The 21,441-nt window shown below is 38.3% G+C and overlaps 1 protein-coding gene across 1 annotated transcript in view; it reads right to left on the bottom strand.

The window, feature by feature from the left end:
• Window positions 1–329: 329 nt before the first annotated feature.
• The window catches only part of MBD2 (methyl-CpG binding domain protein 2), a 75,040-nt gene continuing 53,928 nt past the window's right edge, over window positions 330–21,441 (bottom strand). Inside the window, exons 4-7 of the mRNA XM_081263186.1 lie at window positions 14,568–14,658; window positions 12,829–13,006; window positions 7,445–7,583; window positions 330–3,961 (exon numbers count right to left, since the gene is read on the bottom strand). Coding sequence (XP_081119312.1) covers window positions 7,457–7,583; window positions 12,829–13,006; window positions 14,568–14,658 — 396 coding nt within the window. The 3' untranslated portion in view covers window positions 330–3,961; window positions 7,445–7,456. The remainder of the gene's footprint in view (window positions 3,962–7,444; window positions 7,584–12,828; window positions 13,007–14,567; window positions 14,659–21,441) is intronic.

Raw genomic sequence — 21,441 nt, forward strand, 5'->3', positions numbered from 1 at the left:
TAACCTGCCCCACCTGGACTCTTCAGAGGCAACTTAGGCATATGCATCCCTGAAGCGAATGTGAGCAGAAAGACAGGACAGCCACGCTGGAGACAAGGGCCCTAGGGAAGCCTTCCCCTGGTTCTGTGGAGGACCCTTTCAGTCCCTTCTGTTCCTTAAGCTTGCCAGAAGAACGACTGAGCCACTGTCTCTGGATCAATGAAAGCAGTGTCAATCAGTATGCTCTGAAAGGGGGGGCCCTGCACTACAGTCTGAAGTCTCTTGGTTCTAGGAAACACAGGCCAAAGATGTCAATCATGAATTAAGTCACTGAAGATGACTTACACAAACATTTTTAAAGCTTCAAAATTTATTGCTGTACATTTTCTCATAGCATTTACTATGGAAATATTAATAGTGCAAATATTTATTTTGGATTTCGTAGCATTTGAGATCACAAAGCTTTTGATATCTTTTGCAATCATTGATGAAGATCTATATTATTCAACTCATATTATTTTTAAAATCTACACAAGTAACTTTATATTCAAAGAGATTACATAATGCTCTCTAAATCTCCTTTCTTGAGGAAAAAGAAAGAAAAAAATACCCTGGAAGCCACCGGGCACTCCCCTTTCTTAATAATACATACATCTTCCAACAGTTTTCCAACTGCATCACTCTTGGTTCAATCACAAATTCATTCAACAAACACTTATTGACAAGCTATCGTGTGCCAGGCACTGTGCAAGGTCCTGGGGACATTAGGATGTAAAGATGAAATCTCTGCTTTCATGGTGCTTACAGTATCATAGAAAACACAGACATGCAAAAAATTTACAATACAATACAATAAAGTGCTTCCACAGAGGTATTTACAAAGTGCAGTGGGAACTTGGAAGAGGGAAAAAGAACATCTGCCTTGGAGAAGTTAGAGACAACATCACAGAGGAGGTAGCCATGGAGCTGAGACTCGACCAATGATCAGGAATTTGCCGGGGATGGGCAGGCAAAGGTTGTTGTAGGTAAAGGGAACAACAGGTACTAAGAAAGAAAGGCCCAAAGGGAACTTCAAAGTGCAAGTGATATGGTTCTTCTTGAGCCCAAAGTACAACAGGGATAGTAGCAGGATGGGGCTAGACAGCTATTTATCAGACCTTGAAGAGCGTCTTTCCCATTCTTCCACTAAGAGCAGAAATTGAGTGCTTACTATGTGCCAGGAGCTCTGAACGGGACAGACACATCCTTGCTCTCATGGAGCTTACATTCTAGTAGAGAAATAGACAAAAAGTCAACAAATAAATAAAATACAGATTCAGAACTTTCCTACAGAGGAAATAAACAAGGTACTGAAAATAAAGTATGAGTGTAGGGGTTGTAAGGGTTATCAAGCCTCTTGGAAGTGACATAAAACTAATATCTGCAGGGACAATAACAATAGCATTCTCCAATGTGTGAAACCACTGTGCGCCGGACACTGTGCTAGACAGTTTATACACAGTATCTCACTGAGACCTCACAACTCTCTGAGGTAGGTATTATTCCTAGTTCACCCGAGGAAGAACAGGTTCAAAGAGATTAACTAACCTGCCAAATCACACAAATGGCAAAACCAGGATTCCGACACAAGTACCTAATTTCAAAGTGCCTGATCTTAAAAATTTCTCTAAACTACACACAAATTGAGGAATCTTGAGCAGAGAAGGGGATAGAATCACATTTGCTTGTTTTGAGGATCACTCTGATGACTATATGGAGGAGACAAAAGTCGAGAGGGAAGGGGGTAGAAAGGGACAGTATAAGGTACAAGTACAATAGAGGAAGCTCCTGAAAGAGAGGAAGGCTCACAGGTAGACAGTGGTCCTGGGATGGAGAGGGGCATACCTGTGAGAGGTGTGGTGAAACTCACAGTTCTAACAAGATCGACAGATATCCCAAACAAGGAAAGAACAACATCTGAGATCACTCCTGGACTTCTGCCTTAGGCAACTGAGATAGTCTGCTTTTTACCCAAGCTGGAGAATGCAAGATGGTGGCAGGTTTGTGGGGATGAGATGAAGAGTTTAACTTTGGACATGCCCTGTGGGTATATGGAGAACACCCCAGGCTTTAGGGATGGTCCCCAGTAGAACACCATGTAATGGCTTTCGTGTCTCATTCTCTACCTTTAGCAAAGTATATGAGGGGAAGAAAAACAAAGTTTTGTAGTGTTGTACATTATGTTTTCACTTACACAAATCTGCTTAGAAAGCACGTATACCTTGATTGAAGTACTACAAAAAGAATATATGCTCATCAAGGTGAAAACACTACAATGCCTGATAGCAAATGAAGTCACAGGGTTGGGAGAGAAGGAGAAAAACCTTTGGATAGCCATCCTAACTAGTGTATTGTTGGCTCTTAAAAATAAATTCATATTAATTCCCCACCCTCAACCCACTTGGGACACTCAGATGGCCCAGAGAAAGGATCCTCTGCCAACAGTCCTTCCAGAGAACCCCAGTCTCTCTGCATGTCTACTAGCAACACTGTTCCAAGGAAATTGGTGGCCTAGGCATCAAACTCAAACATAAATCAGCAATTTCAAGAAATCACCCCCTCTATCCCTCCCTTGAGAATGAAAGGGAACTAGAGGTACTGGTGATAAAATGTGCAGGTGACAGATGCAGAGCTGCTGGTTATATATTTGAACACATCATTTTGGGTCTAATTTTAATTTTTATTGAATTTATTTATTTACCTATTTTGTGATGCAAGAGACCAAACCCAGGCAAGTGCTCTATCAGGACTACTTTTAAATGAACTCAAGAGTTAAGAAGTATATAAACTGTTAATATACAATGACATTATTTTTGCTCTACTTCTCAAAATTTGCTTTAGTTTGCTTATAACCACTCCCTTCCTTCCTTGGCATCAAATTAATTTAAATATGTTCTGATTTTAAAACTCACTCAATAATATAATGCCAGTTTTAGTAACCAGATATCAAGAAATTTAAGTGGTAATAAAGATTTGGCTTATAAGCATCAACAAAAAAATTGTTAGTACTTTGGGGGCCAGATAAATGACGGGTAAAGTATCACAACCTGGTTTATAAAGCAACTCTGCCTAGAAACTACTTCTCACTATAGCAAAGCTTCTGACCTGCACCTGTTCACTCAGTAAGCTAATGGATGTCAGAAACAGCCAATATTCTAGCAAAAACAACAAACACGGACTTCAACTAACACCTACAGGGCACCTGCATACCTAAAGCAAGCCAAAAAGAAAGAAATAGCATGGCTTTTACAGAATCAAAAGTACTAGTGAAAGCACACTGCGCGAGCTACCAACAGTGCAACGCTGCTGGTCAAAGCACCTCCTGGGGGCAGGCTCACTGCCCATGCACAAGCTACTTTCTACCACCTCCATCAAACCCAGGCCCAGGGATCAACGCTGCATGTCCATCAGGAATGCTAATGAGGGGCTATTCTCTATGTGTGCTCTTAAACAGAAAAACTTCCAATCAGTCTGTGAATATAATCATTTATTTGTCTTTACAGTGATGATGGAAGAATGTACAGTTGTCCTCTTTCAATAAAGTATAAAAATCTGTTTATATACAGTGAAGTCACAATAATCTTTAATTGGGAAATTTATTTGGTACTCCTGATCTGTTTATATTAAAACTGTGGGGAAACAAATATTTCACGTAAGTGCTACATTTCCAGTAGATTGCACCTGGCATCAAAAGCTCAGCTTCATCTTAAGGGTCCTGCTTGATATTACAAAAGACTAATTTTAAGTCCTAGGACTCAAAATAAACATCATTTTTTGAATAATAGATTATATACATCAAAAATACATCTAAAAAGGCATTGGTTAGTGCTATTAAAAAGCTCTATGTGCTCGGGTACATTTTTTTCTTACAGGCAAAACCCAGTGGAAACGTTTTATTCAATTTCTAGGAATTTGCTCTTGGGGAAAGTCAGTCGAAAGTTACCTGTAAGGAAAAACAAACAAACTTAAGTAATTCAGTGATTTATCAGGTGAGAAGAAACTTGAAGTAATCAGAGCCCAAATTTCACTTAGAATCAGAAGTCTCAATTAAACATTTAGTTACAGTACATTATAAATACAAAGTATTCAACATATTCCCTTATTATTTCAGATGTTTTATTTTGATGATACTATTTAATACCCATTTCATTTTCAAAGAAAGTCTATGTACCCCTTTTCATACTTATGCAAATATTCTCTACCATTAGCTAAATCAGCATAAAAAAGGAACTGAAAGAGTTCATAATAGATAGCAGCCAAATCTAAGCATATTCTGAGAAAATTTCTTACAATGATTTATTCTACTTCACAATGATTGATTTTACTTTAGGGCATTTATAGATGATAGATATGCAGTCTTTTTATTGTTTATCCTTTTATCATGAGATGGTCTTGTGCAACTGCAAATTGAACTATTTATGTCTTTGATATGATATCTCATTCATAGCTAAATATTTTAACTCTTTGTTTTATAGTTATCTTCTTGCAATCATTCCTAAAATGTTTGTAATTTAGACACTTCTCTCTGATTGTAAAATTTAAGTAACAGTAAATCTAAACCTATCATTTAGCTAATAAGCTAAATAAAATAAATAAAGCCAGGTATCATGGTGTACCCCTGTGATCCCAGCTACCCAAGAAACTAAGGTAGGAGGATTATATTATAGGTTTGTGGCCAGTCTTGGCAACTTAGGGAGATCCTGTCTCAAAATGAAATAAAAAGGCCTGGGGTTTTAGTTTCAGCTCAGGGGTACAGCATCCTGGTTTAATCCCTGATACTACAAAATATGAAAATAAAAAAGAAATGCAGGTCCACCTTGCCAACAAGGAGCATTATAAAGAGCTGTGGCATGATGTTGACAGGCCTGAAAGGAACCACAGGTTACTTTTAACCACAGGGTCCACCTCTTATGACCAATGAACCATGTGAAGTTGGCCATGTTCCACCCTGTGCCAAACTAAGTTCTACCTATTCCACATGTTATTATGGGCATCCAATTAAGTCATGTGGCTGATGCTCCAGTTTCTCAAGTATTTAGGCATACATGGGGCTAAATGGATAAGTTAGGTAAATGTAATTTTGATAACTAAGAAGTACTTCTAAATCTTTCACAATCTACAAGTCTAATGGCCTGATCTAATAATACCATTCTCAAGTTTAGAATATAATATAACATGAAAATCTCTGCCTACCTAACATACCAAAATACTTGCCACTTTTTAAGAAATTATGAAAGCTCTAATCATTTAAAAATTAGTTTATTATTGCTAACTACACATTTGTACAAGGCAATGAGCAGGTACCAGCTTCTATAAGTGGAAAGTGACTAAAACACATGCTTTCTTACACAGACTGAGCTCTGCCTTGATCTCAACCTGCCAAGTTCTCTGCAAAGAAAGCACAGGTTTAGTTTACAGCCATACCACCCTGACTGAATGTGCCCATTTTCATCTGATCTTGGAAGCACAGGTTTGGTAAAGCCTAGACTATACATGGCCTTTATTTACCCCAAACTGTTGTTGGGAGAAAAGGCTGAGGAAAAACCAAAGCCAAAAGCAGAAGGCCTTCCCAGAGTCTGTTCTGACACAATGGCACAGAACCTGGTGCAGGTGCAAGAGTGCAGAGTCCCTCGCTGCACCCCAGAGACAATATGGCCGGAGCCGCAGACAAAAGAAACGTGCTCAGACTTCTCTCGGGCAAACTTTATATATAGTATGTACACCCATGAGAGCCCAAATAACACATCCTTGCTAGTTTGGAAAACAAAATACCAAGTGTAAATACAGTGTCTTCCTGTCCTCATCAGGAAAATAAATAGGGTTGGTGCTGGTGCTGCTGTCACTGGACTTGCAGACGTAAGACACTGAATCTCTTATTTGGTTTAGGTATCGTTGTGGCATGAGTCATTCCTGAATTAAGGAAAGGCACTCATGGAAAGGGAAGGTGGTGTCAACAATCACACTCATGCTCACTGCCTCTCTCTGCTCCTCTATCACACAGGAATCCCTCCCTCTCTTCTAGACAGGGGGAGGGGGAAATGACTCATCTTGCCAACTCTCTCAAGCTCACTACTGATCAATCACTTGCTCAAGCTGATTCTATCTCCAAATATATCTCAGATCTGCCCTTTCCTCCTCTCCTCCCTGCTCACTGGACACACCCTGAAGAAGCCACCACCGTCTCTTGCTAGACTACCACAATAGCATCCCAGCCAGTCTCCCTGCTTCAAGTTGTCCCTACTCCAATCCATGTTTTCCTGCAGCAGCTGTAGGGATTTTATAAATAAGCAAATCTGATTATGCTATTCAGCTTCAGTGGATTCCCACTGGTGTTAATGATAAAGCTCAAAGTCCTTAACATGACCCACGGGCCCTGTGTGATCAGGTACATTGCCTACACATTGGCCCTCCCTCTCCAGACATACGACGTTCAGATCATGTTGATTTTTCTTTGTTCCTTAAAGAAACCAAGCTTCCCTTTGCTGTCCCTTCTAACGGGACCCCTGAAACTCTCCCGACATAGTCCTACACACTTCAGGCCTGGTGTAAATGTCACTTCCCCAGAGAGGCTTTTCTGACCTTTCACACCATGTTAACTAACCCATCTCTCCTCAATTTGGGCTTCAAAGGAAACAAATAACTGGCTAATGGGTGGCAGAAATTAAAACAAGGGATGCCAAGATACAGGATAGAAGTTGGGAAACAAGATGCTACACTGAAGACTAGGGTGCGGCTCAGTGATAGAGTGCTCACCTAGCACATGTGAGGCGCTGGGTTCGAGCCTCAACACCACATATAAATAAATAAATAAAATAAAGGTATTGTGTCAACTACAACTAAAAAATATTTTTAAAAAGTGCTACACTGAAGCCTTAGAAATCTGAGTGTAATCATCTAAAGAAAATATATACCCACGAAACAGAGACTATGAACTTCATACGTGGGCTTAGGGTAAGATCAAAATTTGTATTGTAAATTATGTACTATATTGTCAATGTCCTTCTTGTTCTCTCAGCATTGAGTCTACAGTAAAGAAAGCCTGGAAAAAGTGAAGAATTTTGTCTATACTGCTAACATAATTCTAAAGAGGGATCGACATATCCCAGAGGGCTAATGGGGTGAAGATGATAGCCACCTTCCTCTCCTATAAGCACTCCTCCCTCCCTGACACAGTCCTTTTCTTTTTTCTCTGATTTTCTTAAATGACAACTTGGAGATTTCCCACCTGGTTTAATAAAGGAAGCCAAAGGATGAGAACAAATAGGTATAATAACTTATATGGTCCTTAGATACAAAGGGGGGGCCAGACAGCAGCATATGCATAACCTACGTAAAGCAGCCGCTTTTTCACTCAGTGCTGAGGAGGCTGCAGACAAGAAAATAAACATGTGAGTTCCAAGTGTGTCTATGTCCGGTGTCAGTTTACCTGATCATATTCTTAGGCTTCATCTCCACTGTCCATTTCAACATCCATCTCTTCTGTGTCAGCAGCCCGGGAAAGGATGTCTGCCATCAGCGCTTCTTCTAATTTTTTCCGTACTTGTTGTACTCGCTCTTCCTGTTTCCTTTTCAAAAACAGAAAAAGACACTAAAAATCTGGCATGAAATGAAAATATGAAGCTGCTACAAAAGTCCATCCCTACTTCAAAGTCACTAAATTCCCCAGGAAAAATACACTTTCCTCTCCTTTGACTTTGCAAAGGTTGTTTATAAACTCACAAACCAAATACACTGGTACCCTGGACTAAAAGAGGGATGGCACAGACAGTTAGTTATCCTTTGTCTCATAGAGAATTCTCAAAAGAGTCACTTTACTTTAGTGATCTCTTCCTCGACTCCAAGAATTTCAAATGTGTGAAGATATAGGTATATTCCTACGAAAAATAATTAGAAATAATTTGGAGGCAGGGATAGAAGGAGGAGGCAACATGAAGAATAAAGAAAAATGCCTTCCTAAATGAAGCGCTGAGAAAGACATGAAGTACAAAGTCCGTGGGCTGGGACTTGGCCTGGCATTCCCTGGCTGCATTGGCAGAGAGTGCTCTCCTGGGCTCCCAGGTCTGCAGGCAATGGGCAGCATGGAAAAGCCAGGCACATAAGCCTGCATACCAAGAACCGAGACCAAAAAGCTCCACTTCAACCGAGAGAAGCTGAGCACAGCAAGAACATGCCATGGGTTTTTCTGTGTCTTGGTGACTGCAAGGAGTCCTCAAAAGTAAGAGTTAATAAGGCTCTGAACCATAGACAGAGAACAAAGCCCAGGAAAAAATGCTGTTAATAGACACTTTGTCTTGAAAATTCTGAGAGGGCAAAAGAGGAATTCACATAGAGAACTAAGTAGAAAGGCCAAAGTTGAAGAAACACAAGGGAAGAGTAAGGGCTGGTAGGTAAAGGCCCTGGTGAAAATAAGAAGTGAAGAGAGGTGAAAGCAGAGGGAGGCGGGTTAACTACCAACAGAGAACAGGTCAAGTGCTTTGTCGAGAGCAGAGGAAAGATGGTCAGGATGGATGCAGAGTGGGAGATGGAACACAAGGAAGACACAACAAGGAAAACACAGGGCTCTACTGGAAAAGTGATCTTCCAAACAATAATTGAAGGAAGACAGCTTGAAGCACTGCCCAAATCTAGGACAGCAGAAAGGTAGAAGCACCATGTCACAGAGGATGTCATCCTCAGTCATGGAGTACTCACTTCCTGAGGGCTCAGCCAGCTGCATTCACACATGCTCTCCTCCAGAGCACGTCTCTAGGTTCAATGAGACATGTCCAAGGTAGGAGGTAATAAGGCACATATACCATATAGCCACAAAAACTTTAGATCTTTATTAAACTCAAAACAGCAATGACTTCTACTTTTTAAATAAATTTTCAGCTTAAGGGGCAGACAGGGTGGTTACTGGGTCAGCCTGAACTCTATAGCTTCTGTCATATAAGAAGACACTGGAGATGACAGATTTTTATGTAGTGGGGCAGGATCAACATAACACATTTGTTTATTTCTTAAATAATCTGTCTCCCTGCTTGCCCACTGACTCAAAGTTTATGCTAAATGGCACATCAGTCTCATGGGCAGTGTCTCACTCTTCATAACAGACTACAAGAATATGTACCACTACCCTGGAGTAATCCCATCAGGAAGACGGGGAAAATGGAGCAAACTATGCTTTTGGATGAAGAACTCTATCTTAACAGCTAACGAAGACTTTTACTTTAAGCATTACTTCTCAACTTTATGATAAATGTTGAAACTAAAGTGTCCACGGTGGCAGGCAGACTTCTAAGATGTTCCCCAAGCCCTCCTCACTCCACTCTTTTTACCCTCCTTACATAATTTTTTCCCTAAAGATGAACAGAACTTGTAAATATAATGCGGTTACTAATTGAATGATCTTGAATTAATCAAAACAAAGATTTACACAGTGGTTCTCCTAATAAGAAGAGCCCTTAGGGAGGCTGAGTCTTTCTTTTATTTTTTTTTTAATTTTTTTTTATTGGTTGTTCAAAACATTACAAAGCTCTTGACATATCATGTTTCATACATTAGATCCAAGTTGGTTATGAACTCCCAATTTTACCCCATATACAGATTGCAGAATCACATCGGTTACACATCCACATTTTTACATACTGCCATATTAGTGACTGTTGTATTCTGCTACCTTTCCTATCCTCTACTATCCCCCCTCCCCTCCCCTCCCATCTTCTCTCTCTACCCCATCTACTGTAATTCATTTCTCTCCTTGTTTATTTTCCCGTTCCCCTCACAACCTCTTATGTGAAATTTTGTATAACAATGAGGGTCTCCCTCCATTACCATGCAATTTCGCTTTTCTCTCCCTTTCCCTCCCACCTAATGTATCTGTTTAATGTTGATCTTTTCTTCCTGCTCTTCCTCCCTGCTCTGTTCTTAGTTGTTCTCATTATATCAAAGAAGACATTTGGTATTTGTTTTTTAGGGATTGGCTAGCTTCACTAAGCATAATCTGCTCTAGTGCCATCCATTTCCCTGCAAATTCCATGATTTTGTCATTTTTTAGTGCTGCATAATATTCCATGGTGTATAAATGCCACATTTTTTTTATCCATTCATCTATTGAAGGGCATCTGGGTTGGTTCCACAGTCTAGCAATTGTGAATTGTGCTGAGGCTGAGTCTTTCTGACAGATTTGTTTAAGGATACATGAAGAGGGCTATATGGCAAGGAATTTCAGGCCACCTTTAGGTGCTGAGAGCAGCCCCATCTCTTGGCCAACAAAGGCAACAGGAGTCAGCCCTTCAGCCACGAGAGTGAATACTGTGACAACTGAGTTTAAAGAGAATCTTAAGCTCCAGAAAGTAAAGCAGTCCAGCCAACACTGTGATTTTAGCCTTGCGAAACCAAGCAGAGAACTCAAGCTGCTGAACCACAGAACCAGGAGCTAATAATAAATGGGTCTTGCTTTAAGGTGCAAAATTCATAAGAATTTGTTATCAAATATTAGAAAGCAAGTACACAGGTGGATGAAAATATTATCAAATAAACTGAAAAGATATATACTTAATATTGAGATCTTCAGCTGGAGGTTTAATATAAACAGAATACTGGCTAACAAATCAAGGAAAAGTAACAATCCCACATACTGTCATTTATTTTGAACCTATAGGAATTCAACAAAGAATGTTTGCTTAATAAGTTCTGCTTAATTATTGTTAGGACAATTAAATCAAATGAGTAATTTGATAGATAAATTTGTCTGAAAAGAAAATCATCTAGACCTGGCTTGGAGACTGTTTCCTCTACTACCAGATGATCTGATATGGAAGCTGTTGGCATTCCCACGGTACCACTTAGAGAACCTCAGTCCACACCCATGATGATCTGGTGGAATCCCTGCTGACTAACTTGGTCCTCATTCCAAGATGGAAAAGAACTTATTTCCTTGAGTACCTGTCTTCCTCAATGGTAAACAGTGCAAAAGGCACGTTAATTCCTCAACTCGATTTTACATTTGCTATTTTAATTTCTTTTTTTTAATGTTTATAGATCTTTATTTTTTTATTTATTTACATGTGGTGCTGAGAATCGAACCTAGTGCCTCATACATACCAGGCAAGTGCGCTACCACTAAGCCAGAGCCCAAGCCCCCTATTTTAATTTCTTCAGAAATAAAGTTGATAATAAATCTATGCAAATGGACTGGGGTTGTGGGTAAGTGGTAGAGCACTTCTCTAACATGTGTGAGGTACTGGGTTCGATACTCAACACTGCATATGAATGAATGAATAAATTCCATGCAGTCAAGGCATATGACTAGAACTCTGAGCTGTTTTATACCCTTGCAAAGGGAATTACTTTAAAACCCAAGAGCTTTCCAATATAAATCTAGCTAGACTCATGCATTTAGAAATATTTTTATGTCAACTTTTTATAGATTTAGAAAAAAACAAAATACAAATAGAAACATATTTTTATATTTTGTGATTCAAAAGTACCATCTGCTGGTTTTGTCTAGGAATAATACTCCAGTAAAATTTTTATTTACATTCGGAAGATGGGAACAGTGAAGTATACATATTGTCATATTTTTGAAGCAAATATACTATAGTATCACTGTCATCATTAGGTATCCTTAATTAATGATACTGAAGTTCCTAAATACTAGACAAGAATTTCTTTGAGGTTTTACTACCCAGAATAGTTCTGTTTCTCTTGAACAATGGTTTGCTCATACTATCAATCTAAGTTAGATGCTTTCCTTTTACTATTTGCTACTAAAAACCTAATTTGTGGTCCAGTCTTAGAAACAGTAAAAGATGTTAACAGAGGCAACTATGTCCTCTTATTACTGGCTCTATCTTATTCTTTACTGGATGCTCAGCTTTCTTATGTGCTTCTCTTCTTGCTCTATTGTGTGTTTATGGTGTCTGTCTTTGGAGGCACCTTAAGTATTTACTGAAACAAAGTAAAATAAGTAAATAAATCTCTAAATTGAGCATAAGTGAGGTAAACACAATCAAGATAACTAAATCATACTTTGAAAAGAAAACTTAGCTTAAAGCAATATGGCTATCATTGCTTTAAAGAGATCTTTTGTTTGCAAATAAACCTACCCAGGAAGCAATCATAAAAGGTATGACTGAATGAATAAACTGAGAGAACAGAGAACTAAAATTCAGAAGCCCAAACTGCAAAACTGTAAAGATGATGTGTAAAGAAAATAATTGTCCTGAAAGCTGTCCTTTGGACATGGTCATGATGGTCCCCCTTCCACCTTTTACAAGCATGCATTTATTATAACAGTACTTTATCATCATCTTCCATTACTTTCAGAAAAGCTCTGGGAAGGAAGGAAGAAAGGAATGGAGGGAAGGAGGGAGGGAAGGACAGGCAAAGGATTTTCTAGTGAGTGAATTCACTTGCAATTTGAGGATCCTTTTTTCTGAAATGCTTGGAACCAGAAGTATTTCAGATTTTTGTTTGACTTTAGAGTATTTGAATATGCATATTAAGATATCTTGGGGGTGGAACCCACGCCTGAACACAAAATTCATTTGTGTTTCATGTATTAACTTAATAACACAGTATGAAAGTAATTTTATACAATATTTTTTAATAACCTTGTGCATAAAATAAGGTTTCCTGGTATGGAATTTTTCAATGTGGCCTCATGGTAGAGCTCAGAAAGTTTCAGACTTTGAAGTACTTTAGATTTTAGATTTTTGGATTAGGGATGCTCAACCTGTACTATGTGTGACACTGAACCTAATGGGCAATATAAAATTTATCCACAGGCAAAAATCAAGCTTTATGGGTTATGATAAACTGAATTACCTAATGTCTTCATCTGTGACAATGAAAGCTTTGCAGAGGGGCTGAGATGTGTTAAGCCATACAGCGGGGTTCTTTTCCACAGCAGCAGAGACTTGTCCCGTGATTGGTGCGGAGCTTGTGTGCAAAGCACTAGCAACAGCAGATAAAAGGGTCTCGTCATTACTACCCGGACCAACTCCTGCAATCAGAAAGAAGCAATACTTAAAATTTTCAATGTGACGAGCAAACCTTATGTGACCTGAAACAATCAACATTTTTGTGTCCATGTGGGGTCATACATTTAAAGTCAACATGAACCAAAGCAGCAAAAGATGATATCACAAGCAACTAACATAAAACATAGTAACAAAAGTATAGCATTTCAATAAAACTTTTAAAATACATTTTCTAAGGTTTTAAACTTACATTTCCTCAAGTAAAAGTCAATTATTTGAATAATCTAAATCCTTTATAAAGGCATTGGATTATGCTCAAGTATCCCTATTAATGTACCCGGAATAGTCCCTCCTTATAGCTTTTAACATTAATTTCTAGTAATATTTATCTTCCTTGTTTCAGGACTTTGAAGGAAAAGTCAAAGCAAGCATGCTGTACTTGCAGCTTTAACATCTTTTTCAAATGCCTAACTATCCAGATTAATAGAATGAATGACTGCACACAGCAAAATTAAAATGAATTGCTTTAAGTTCTAAAATAGTTCAACTAGTTAAAACAATAATTTCCAAGAACACAAAGAGACAAAAGTCAAACTGTAAATTATGAGAATTTCTGAGTAATCCACAATCAAGACTCAGATGCTGAAATTCTAATACTGGAAGGATAAAGATTCTCTAGAACATAGAGTTGCCATGTGATATGATGGGTAGATTGGCAACTGAGTTCTCCACCCCACATACCACTAGCTGCCAAAACTGAACCAGAGTACACATTCTCCTGCTACTTACAGCAACAGCTTGTAGAGGGAGGGGCATAAAAAGAGCTTAGTTTTTCTTTTGATAAGAGGACGAGCGAAAGAACAAATGTTGGGCCCAATGCTACTAGAAGCTGGAAGTTTGGAAAATCCTATTGTTCATTTGCACTCAGTACTAAACACACACAGCACATGCATTAAATTAGATGACAACCCCAACCTAGAGCCAAAGCTTTTACACAGAAAAAAACCTAAAGTAATTTACTCCATAGAGGCATCCCTACAAGGTACAAGTCTCTTATTTATGTCCTCCCTGGGTTTACTACCACACAAGGGGTATGCCATCCAGCTGGACACACATGATCTCTCAAAACAAAGACCTGGTATCATTCAATTCTTTCTCTTTCTCTTTCTCTCTCTCTCTCTCTCTCTCTCTCTCCCCCTCTCTCCCTCTCTCTCTCCCTCTCTCCCTCTCCCCCTCTTCCCCCCCCTCCCTCTCCCCCTCCCCCCTTCTCTCTCTTTCTTTTTTTTTTTTTTTTGGTACCAGGGACTGAATTCAGGGGTACTTGACCACTGAGCCACATCCTCAGCCCTGTTTTGTATTTTATTTAGAGACACGGTTTCACTGAGTTACTTAGCACCTCGCTTTTGCTGAGGCTGGCTTTAAACTTGAGATCCTCCTGCCTCAGCCTCCCAAGCCGCTGGGATTACAGGCCTGCATCACCATGCCTGGCGAAATTGTTCAATTCTGAATCCACAGCATCTAACACAGTGCCTGGCACATAGTAGGTACTTAATAAATATCTGCTCAACTAAACTTAGATAATACCTTGAAGACCTTTAGGTAGTTCCATGGTTTTTATAATTTGTTCTGTTACATCTGATGCACTAAGTCCTTGTAGCCTCTTCTCCCAGAAAAGCTGTAAGGCAAAATATCACTGTTAATAGATACATTCTTGAGACAAGAAAGTAGCGCATCAATGCTGTTGGATAATAAAATTTAAATCATGTCAATAGTTTCCTATAATTTTCTCATTTTTTCCTTACAACAAGCTAAATAATACTCTAAACATGAATTATTTCAACACATCATAACTCTTTCAGATCAATATTACTCAAAAAATGTTTTGTTATTTTATGCAACCTATTTGTTAAATTAAATAGATCATTATACCCCGTATACTATGTGTATTTCTTTATAAGGTAGTTTCCAAAGAATATAATTTCAATTTTTTAAAAACTCATTTGGCATGAAATTTTTATGTTAAAACTTATCAGGGAAAAAAAACACAAATAATATTATGTATTAGCCCCTTTATCCAATACCATTAGGGGAAGAGCTACTGCACATTGATAATTTTCCTAAGACCTGATGTTTATCTAGCCCTTTAGCATATTTAACAGAAAAAAGACACTTTTTATGGCTAAAATGTCTTGGTACCACCTTGGTTTTACACTGGATATCACATTTGGGAGTCACCTTCTCCTTGCTGCACAGGGCCTGAGTCACTACAGTCACTCAGTGGCCCTAGGCCATCATTCTGAGTAGCAGGAAGCATACTGAAAGGCTATTCCTGCCTCAGTGGGCTACTGAAATACGCACTGCTTATTCAAAGACTAATTGACCCCTGACAGTCATGCTCTTTTATTTATATCCTTTTATATTTTAGCATTTTCCCTGTTAGCTATTATTTCTCACCCATGTCATTCATCTATTCGGCATGTATTTATTGAGTTCCTACTATGTACTGTGCTTGTCCTGTGGATATATGGTTAGTAAGACAGATTTTGGCCTCGTCTTTGAGCCTTATTTCTTTTCTAGTCTGCTTCATAATTTTCGTTTTTATAGCAAAGAAAAAAAGTCAATAGGACTCTCCACCTTTAATCTTGGATACCAGGGCATTCCACATAGTTGGTACTGAAAAAATATTTGGGTTAATGACTGAAAATGGGAACAACTGGACTCAGACTGAGGATGTGAACGACACACACACAAAGCTATGTCAAAATCCAAGTTTCAACCACAAAATATATGACCTTAAATGTATTCTATAACCTTTTCAGAAGTTTCAATTTCCTCCTCTGCAAATGTGGGAGCAATGGTTGCTACGTCCAATTAGTGTGTTGATTAAATATGGCAATACATATATATATTATATATGAAGCACCCGTGCTAAAAGAGGCAAAAGGCTCAGTGTATTTACTTTAAACAAATTGTGCCCACTCTCAGAGCTTTGGGGGCTATATTCTGAATTCTGCATACAGGTAAAGTATCAGATGACTGCCCTCCAGACACAGCAGAAGATAAGGTAGTACAACTCTATTTATGACAGAAATCTAACAGAATGCCTCTCTCTTCTGAAGACCTTCTTGGCACTTGGTAACAACTCCTGATGTCTCCTACAAATCATATCATTAGTAAAATATGTGGCCAATATGAACAAATCAACAATTATAGTAATTCATAATCATGGATATCAAGTAATTATATGAGGTTAATAACTGGTGAGTATAAATGTCCCAAGAAACCCTGCTTGATTTCTATTTACTTTGTGGTAGAAAAATAATGTGTTTGTTTTGAATATCAAAGTTATAGTAAAAAGCAAAGAAAACAAAACTCAGTTAAATTTCTAATTAGTGTATGCAGAATCCACAGATATGTTTGAGTGTGTACATATACACCTACATACATAAAATCAGCTCTTTGTATCTCTGGTTTCTGCACACACTGATCCAACCAACTAGAGATCAAAATATTCAGGAAAAAAAAGTGTCTGTACTAAATATGTACAACTTTTTTTTTGCCATTGTTCCCTAAATAAAACAGTTTAAGAACAATTTATATAGCATTGGTATTTATAAGTAGCCTAGATGTGATTTTAAACATAAAGAAGGATGTGCATAGATTATATGCAATATTGTACTATTTTTATAAAGAAGACTCAAGCATCTGTGAATATTGGTATCAGAAGAGGATCTTAGAATCACTAAGGGATCTCTCTCTCTCTCTCTCTCTCTCTCTCTCTCTCTCTCTCGCTCTCTTCCTCCCTCTCTCCCTCCCTCCCTCTCTGCCTGTGTATAAATTTTTTGATTTGCAAAAATAAGTTAAAACTACCAGAAAAATAAAAGCATAAGAATTATGGACAAATTTGATTGCTAATATTTTATCTAAAAATTCTAATTCCATATATTAGTAGATAATTTTTGAACCTATCATTTTAAATTAACTTTTAAATTTCTATCCGTAAGAAGGAGAACAATACAAAAAGTTAGAAAGGAAATAACCTTGGATTGACACATGGGTGTATGGACCTCGATTACATCAAACCCTGGTTATACCACATGTCATCTGATAGTCCTCAACTATGGCTGAAATCAGAATCTGATATGCATGGACAAGTTCTGTACATGTTCTTTCAATGGTAAAAGTTATCATCTCCAGAATTCAAAAGCAGAAAAATACGTTAAATGTGTATATCATGAAAGTGGATATGTGTATGTTTGTGTGTGTGCATGTATTATTTACCACCCAGGACGGAGGGTAGTGGGAAAGGTTAGAGAAGGGAAAGAGGCTAGTTTGAGAGAACATGGTGAATGGTCAAGGTCACTTCCTCCCTATCTTTCCACCGTCCACTCACTCATTTCACTGAGAACAGAGTCCTCATGAAGTAAATGTCTGTTTACATCTTAGTATGTTCCTAACACATCTTCTCCATCATCCATCTTCTCAGATTCTTCCCTGCTTTGTTGTTTTCAGGGTGGGGGTGGGGGTGAGGGAATTTTGGCATTTTAAAATACACTTTAAATGTACACACAGCAGGCATTATGCTGAGTGGGAAAGGCTAGTTTTTTCCATACTATGTGATTCAATTGATAACAAAAGACAAAGCTATGGGGTACCAGGGCCTAGGGTTTGGTGTGGAGGAGAGTCTGGCAACAAAGGTCAGCACAAGTACTTCTTTGGAGTACTGGAATTACTCTTTGGTTTTTAGTAAACACAAACTTCATCTGGCTAATACTATCTCCCTTCCACCAGGCCTACTTCACTCTATCACCCCAACCCCCTTTCTATCCAGTTTCCACTGAACCTACTCTAAAAGCTAGTCAGGTCCTCTCCCCACATTCTATGATCCTTTTTCATTATCTTCAGCCACTTCATAGCCTTCAATGCTCTGGAGGGAGCAGGAGAAGGAAAAGGATATCCTCTGCCTTGAGTTTAAAATTTCTCAGCCTATATATTTATGAACTCCAGGTATTTACTAGGTGTTCACCTGGAGTTCCTTCCTAACCATCCAAAGTCCAGAGACGATCATATTCAAAGACAAATCTCCAAATCTGGATGGGTTCCGTTTACCAGGCTACCTAGTCTGTTCCCGCACACTTTATAAACACCACTGCTGTCATCAAATCCTAGCCTACCTGCTGAAAAACTGACTCTATGTGCCTAATCCCATGGTTTTCTCAGCTTAATCTTGCTGTGAGATATGACGCCAAATAATCACTCACTATAACGCTTCAAAGTGATTCAATATTTGGAGAAAGCCCCTACACACACAATCATCCTCCATTATTCCATGCCTCTCTAATCCCCACAACCAGATCCCTTAACTTATTCTAGCATGCTGTTACCCTCCAGCCTATCAGAAAATTGGATAGCACCCATATGTGCATCACATTTTATTATTATTTTTTTAATGTAGTGTTGGAAATTGAATCCAGGACCTCACATATGCTAGACAAGCATCCTACCAGCCCTGAATTAATTACCTTTATGGCTTGGGCAACCCTCTATCCAAGAACTCAGTTGATTAAGGAAGAAGCATGGGATGGGATTAATACCACCAAAGTGCCTCAATGGTCAGCAAGGGTGCAATGTAACTTTGAAGAAAACATGAGCTCATCTCTGTATCTTTTTTTCCCTCACAGCTCTCCTTACTTGGTAAGTACACTAAGATATCAGTGGGAGCACAATACATGTACTTAGCCTCCCTGAAGATAAGCAGGAGGTGTGTCACAAAAGTTGCTTCTTTAGTGAGATAAGTGAGCAAATATGTTTACTGGAAGTACAACTAACACAGGACTATACTTGTAGCATTTTTGCCTTTTAATTGCTGTTTATTTAACTCGCGTTTTGGCGGATTTGTTTACTTGGTTTTTTTGAAGGATATTCAAGAACATGATAAAGAAGAACCAGGAATCACAGAAAAACTTCTCGCCAACACCCACTCTTATTCTGATGCTATGAATTGAATCTGAACAGACTTTGGTTTTTTTCAAAATTAGAGGATGATTTATAAGGAGAAAGTAATTAAAAGATCAAATCAAATTCAATAAATATTTTTGTGTGTGCCCTTTATATGCAAAGTATTTTGCTGGACACTGGAGGTGGCTGTTGTTGGGACACTGCTGCCCTCCAGGAGCTTTCAAGTGGCTGGAAAACAAGCAAAACTCTTCAAGGCAGACTGCAACAACTGCAATCAGGAAGACAAATTAACCTTGACTTTAAAACTTTGGAAAACTAAAGCCTTTGGAAAGAGGTAGCTCTTGAAAAATATGTAATATTCTGTAAGCATGCAGAAAATGAAAGACTATTCCTATTATGTAAGCAAAGACCAGTGTTTCTAAATTATTTCATACAGAACAGTAACCAAGATGGCTTACTTAACTGCATGTCTGAAGCCTTGCCCTGTGTCTGGGATTAATTAGTTTCATTTCACTTTTTTTCTTTTAACAAGTATTTTAGGAGATTCTGATGCAGATACAAGGATCCCAGTTTGAGTAAGACTGGCCTGGTTTGGGGAGAATGAAAAATAGTGCACACGGAGAAGTGGTATCAGTGATCACCAAATCTCCAAGTTTTAATCCTAATTATGAGAGAATATAATATAATATAATATATATAATTTATATATGTGTGTGTATATATATGTATATATATTATTCTATCATCTTCCTTGTGGAATACTGGAGCATGACATTTGCCTTCCTATTATTTCTCTGCAGGAGGACATGAGTTAAAAAGTTTAAAAGTCTGCCTAATTGTTTAGGTGTGAAGAAAGGGCTTACACAAAGTTCTGTGGAGAGGGGAGGAGGAGAAGGAGCAGGATAAGAAGGGCAGCTACCACCTGGCCATCAGGGCTTTTCCATGAGCCTGCACTGTGTGAGAATTCAGTTACTCTTACCTATAACTTTTTAGAATATCAGTCCTATTTATAGGTAATGAAGCTTAGAAAAGTTAAATAATTTATCAAAACTAGTCAGTAGCATAGGTGGAATTAATTTTTTTTTGTGTGTGTATTATTTTCATTTGATGACATATTAATTGAATTAGGACATTTCTTGTAGAAGTCTGGTCCATATTTAACTTGAAGTATTTGAGACAGCGCATACACACATGAATTGGAACTTCTTATTGACGATCTTTTAAAGAAAATCTTCAGTGAGCGTTAAATGAAATAATTGGAACGTCAGTAGAAATAACATATATGTGTTCTGTTAGGTTATAGCCTTGCACATCTGCTGTGACTCTAATATCCACTGACGAAAGCTAATGGTGAGATAAATGTCTGATGACATACAAACTCCAGTGTCCCATCAATCCTTAGCCATTTATTTCATCACTCCTCATGATCCTAAAGGAGAGGAGTAACTGCTCAATCATCAAAGTGTGTAAGTATCTTTGTGCTGTCTATTTGGGCAAACGGTTTCAGAGTTCTCAATTCATAGACCCCAGGCTTCATTCCTCTGGGCTTGAGGTGAGGCAGGACATCCTGGCAGGAGAGTGTGGCAGACAGAAATACTAGCATGATGATCAGGAATCAGAGAGAGAGAGAGGCATAGGTGGAATTAAAATCAAGACAGAATAATTAAACACTCCTGGCTTAACAGCAAAAACCAAAAGAGCATTTCATGTTTGGCTTTGTTAGATCTTATGGTACAGGCCTCAGACCCCTCTTTTCATGACTTCAAAGGCTTGAATTGAGCAATAAATGCTAAGAAAACTATCAAGTTATTCTTAATCCTTTTAAGAATAAGGATCTTTTAAAGGAACCTATGTTCAAATCCCTGCTTTGTCACTAAGTAAAAAATATCATGTAAATTGTCAATTGTAGACAATCTGTACCAGATGCTTGCCTTCTCCTCACACAGAATCAAGAAGCCCAGCTAAAACGGAAGTAGATTTTTAAGGAGATACTAAACTTATTTGGGATAGTTCATATGACAAAAAGCAAAAAATTGGTGTTATATGGCTGGGCACAGTGGCACACACCTATAATCCCAGCAGCCTGGGAGGCTGAGATGGGAGGATCATGAGTTCAAAGCCAGCCTCAACAATGGTGAGGCACGAAGCAACTCAGTGAGACCCTGTCTCTAAATGGTGTTGTATGTATTCTCTGAAAGCTTTCTTAGACTCCACTGCAAATGCCAACCACACAAAACTCCAAATTTTTATTCAGCAGATAGAAGAGGGGGTCTAAATCTTTAGTTTCTAAGAAAACACTTCCAGGTAAGTGACACTAACAATATGTGCAAGCAAGTGTTTCATAAAGTGGAAAAAGAGGGAGTGGCTTACTAAATATTTAACTGAGAATTTCTGAATTTTTGCTCTATAAGAATAGTGTGATAGATTAAGGGTTATACTAACAGCTACTTGTCATGGCCATATTGAAAAGAATCCACATCAATACATCAGTATTATTTTC

This window comes from Spermophilus citellus (assembly GCF_964194105.1).
Source record: "Spermophilus citellus genome assembly, chromosome: 12".
Lineage (NCBI taxonomy): Eukaryota > Metazoa > Chordata > Mammalia > Rodentia > Sciuridae > Spermophilus > Spermophilus citellus.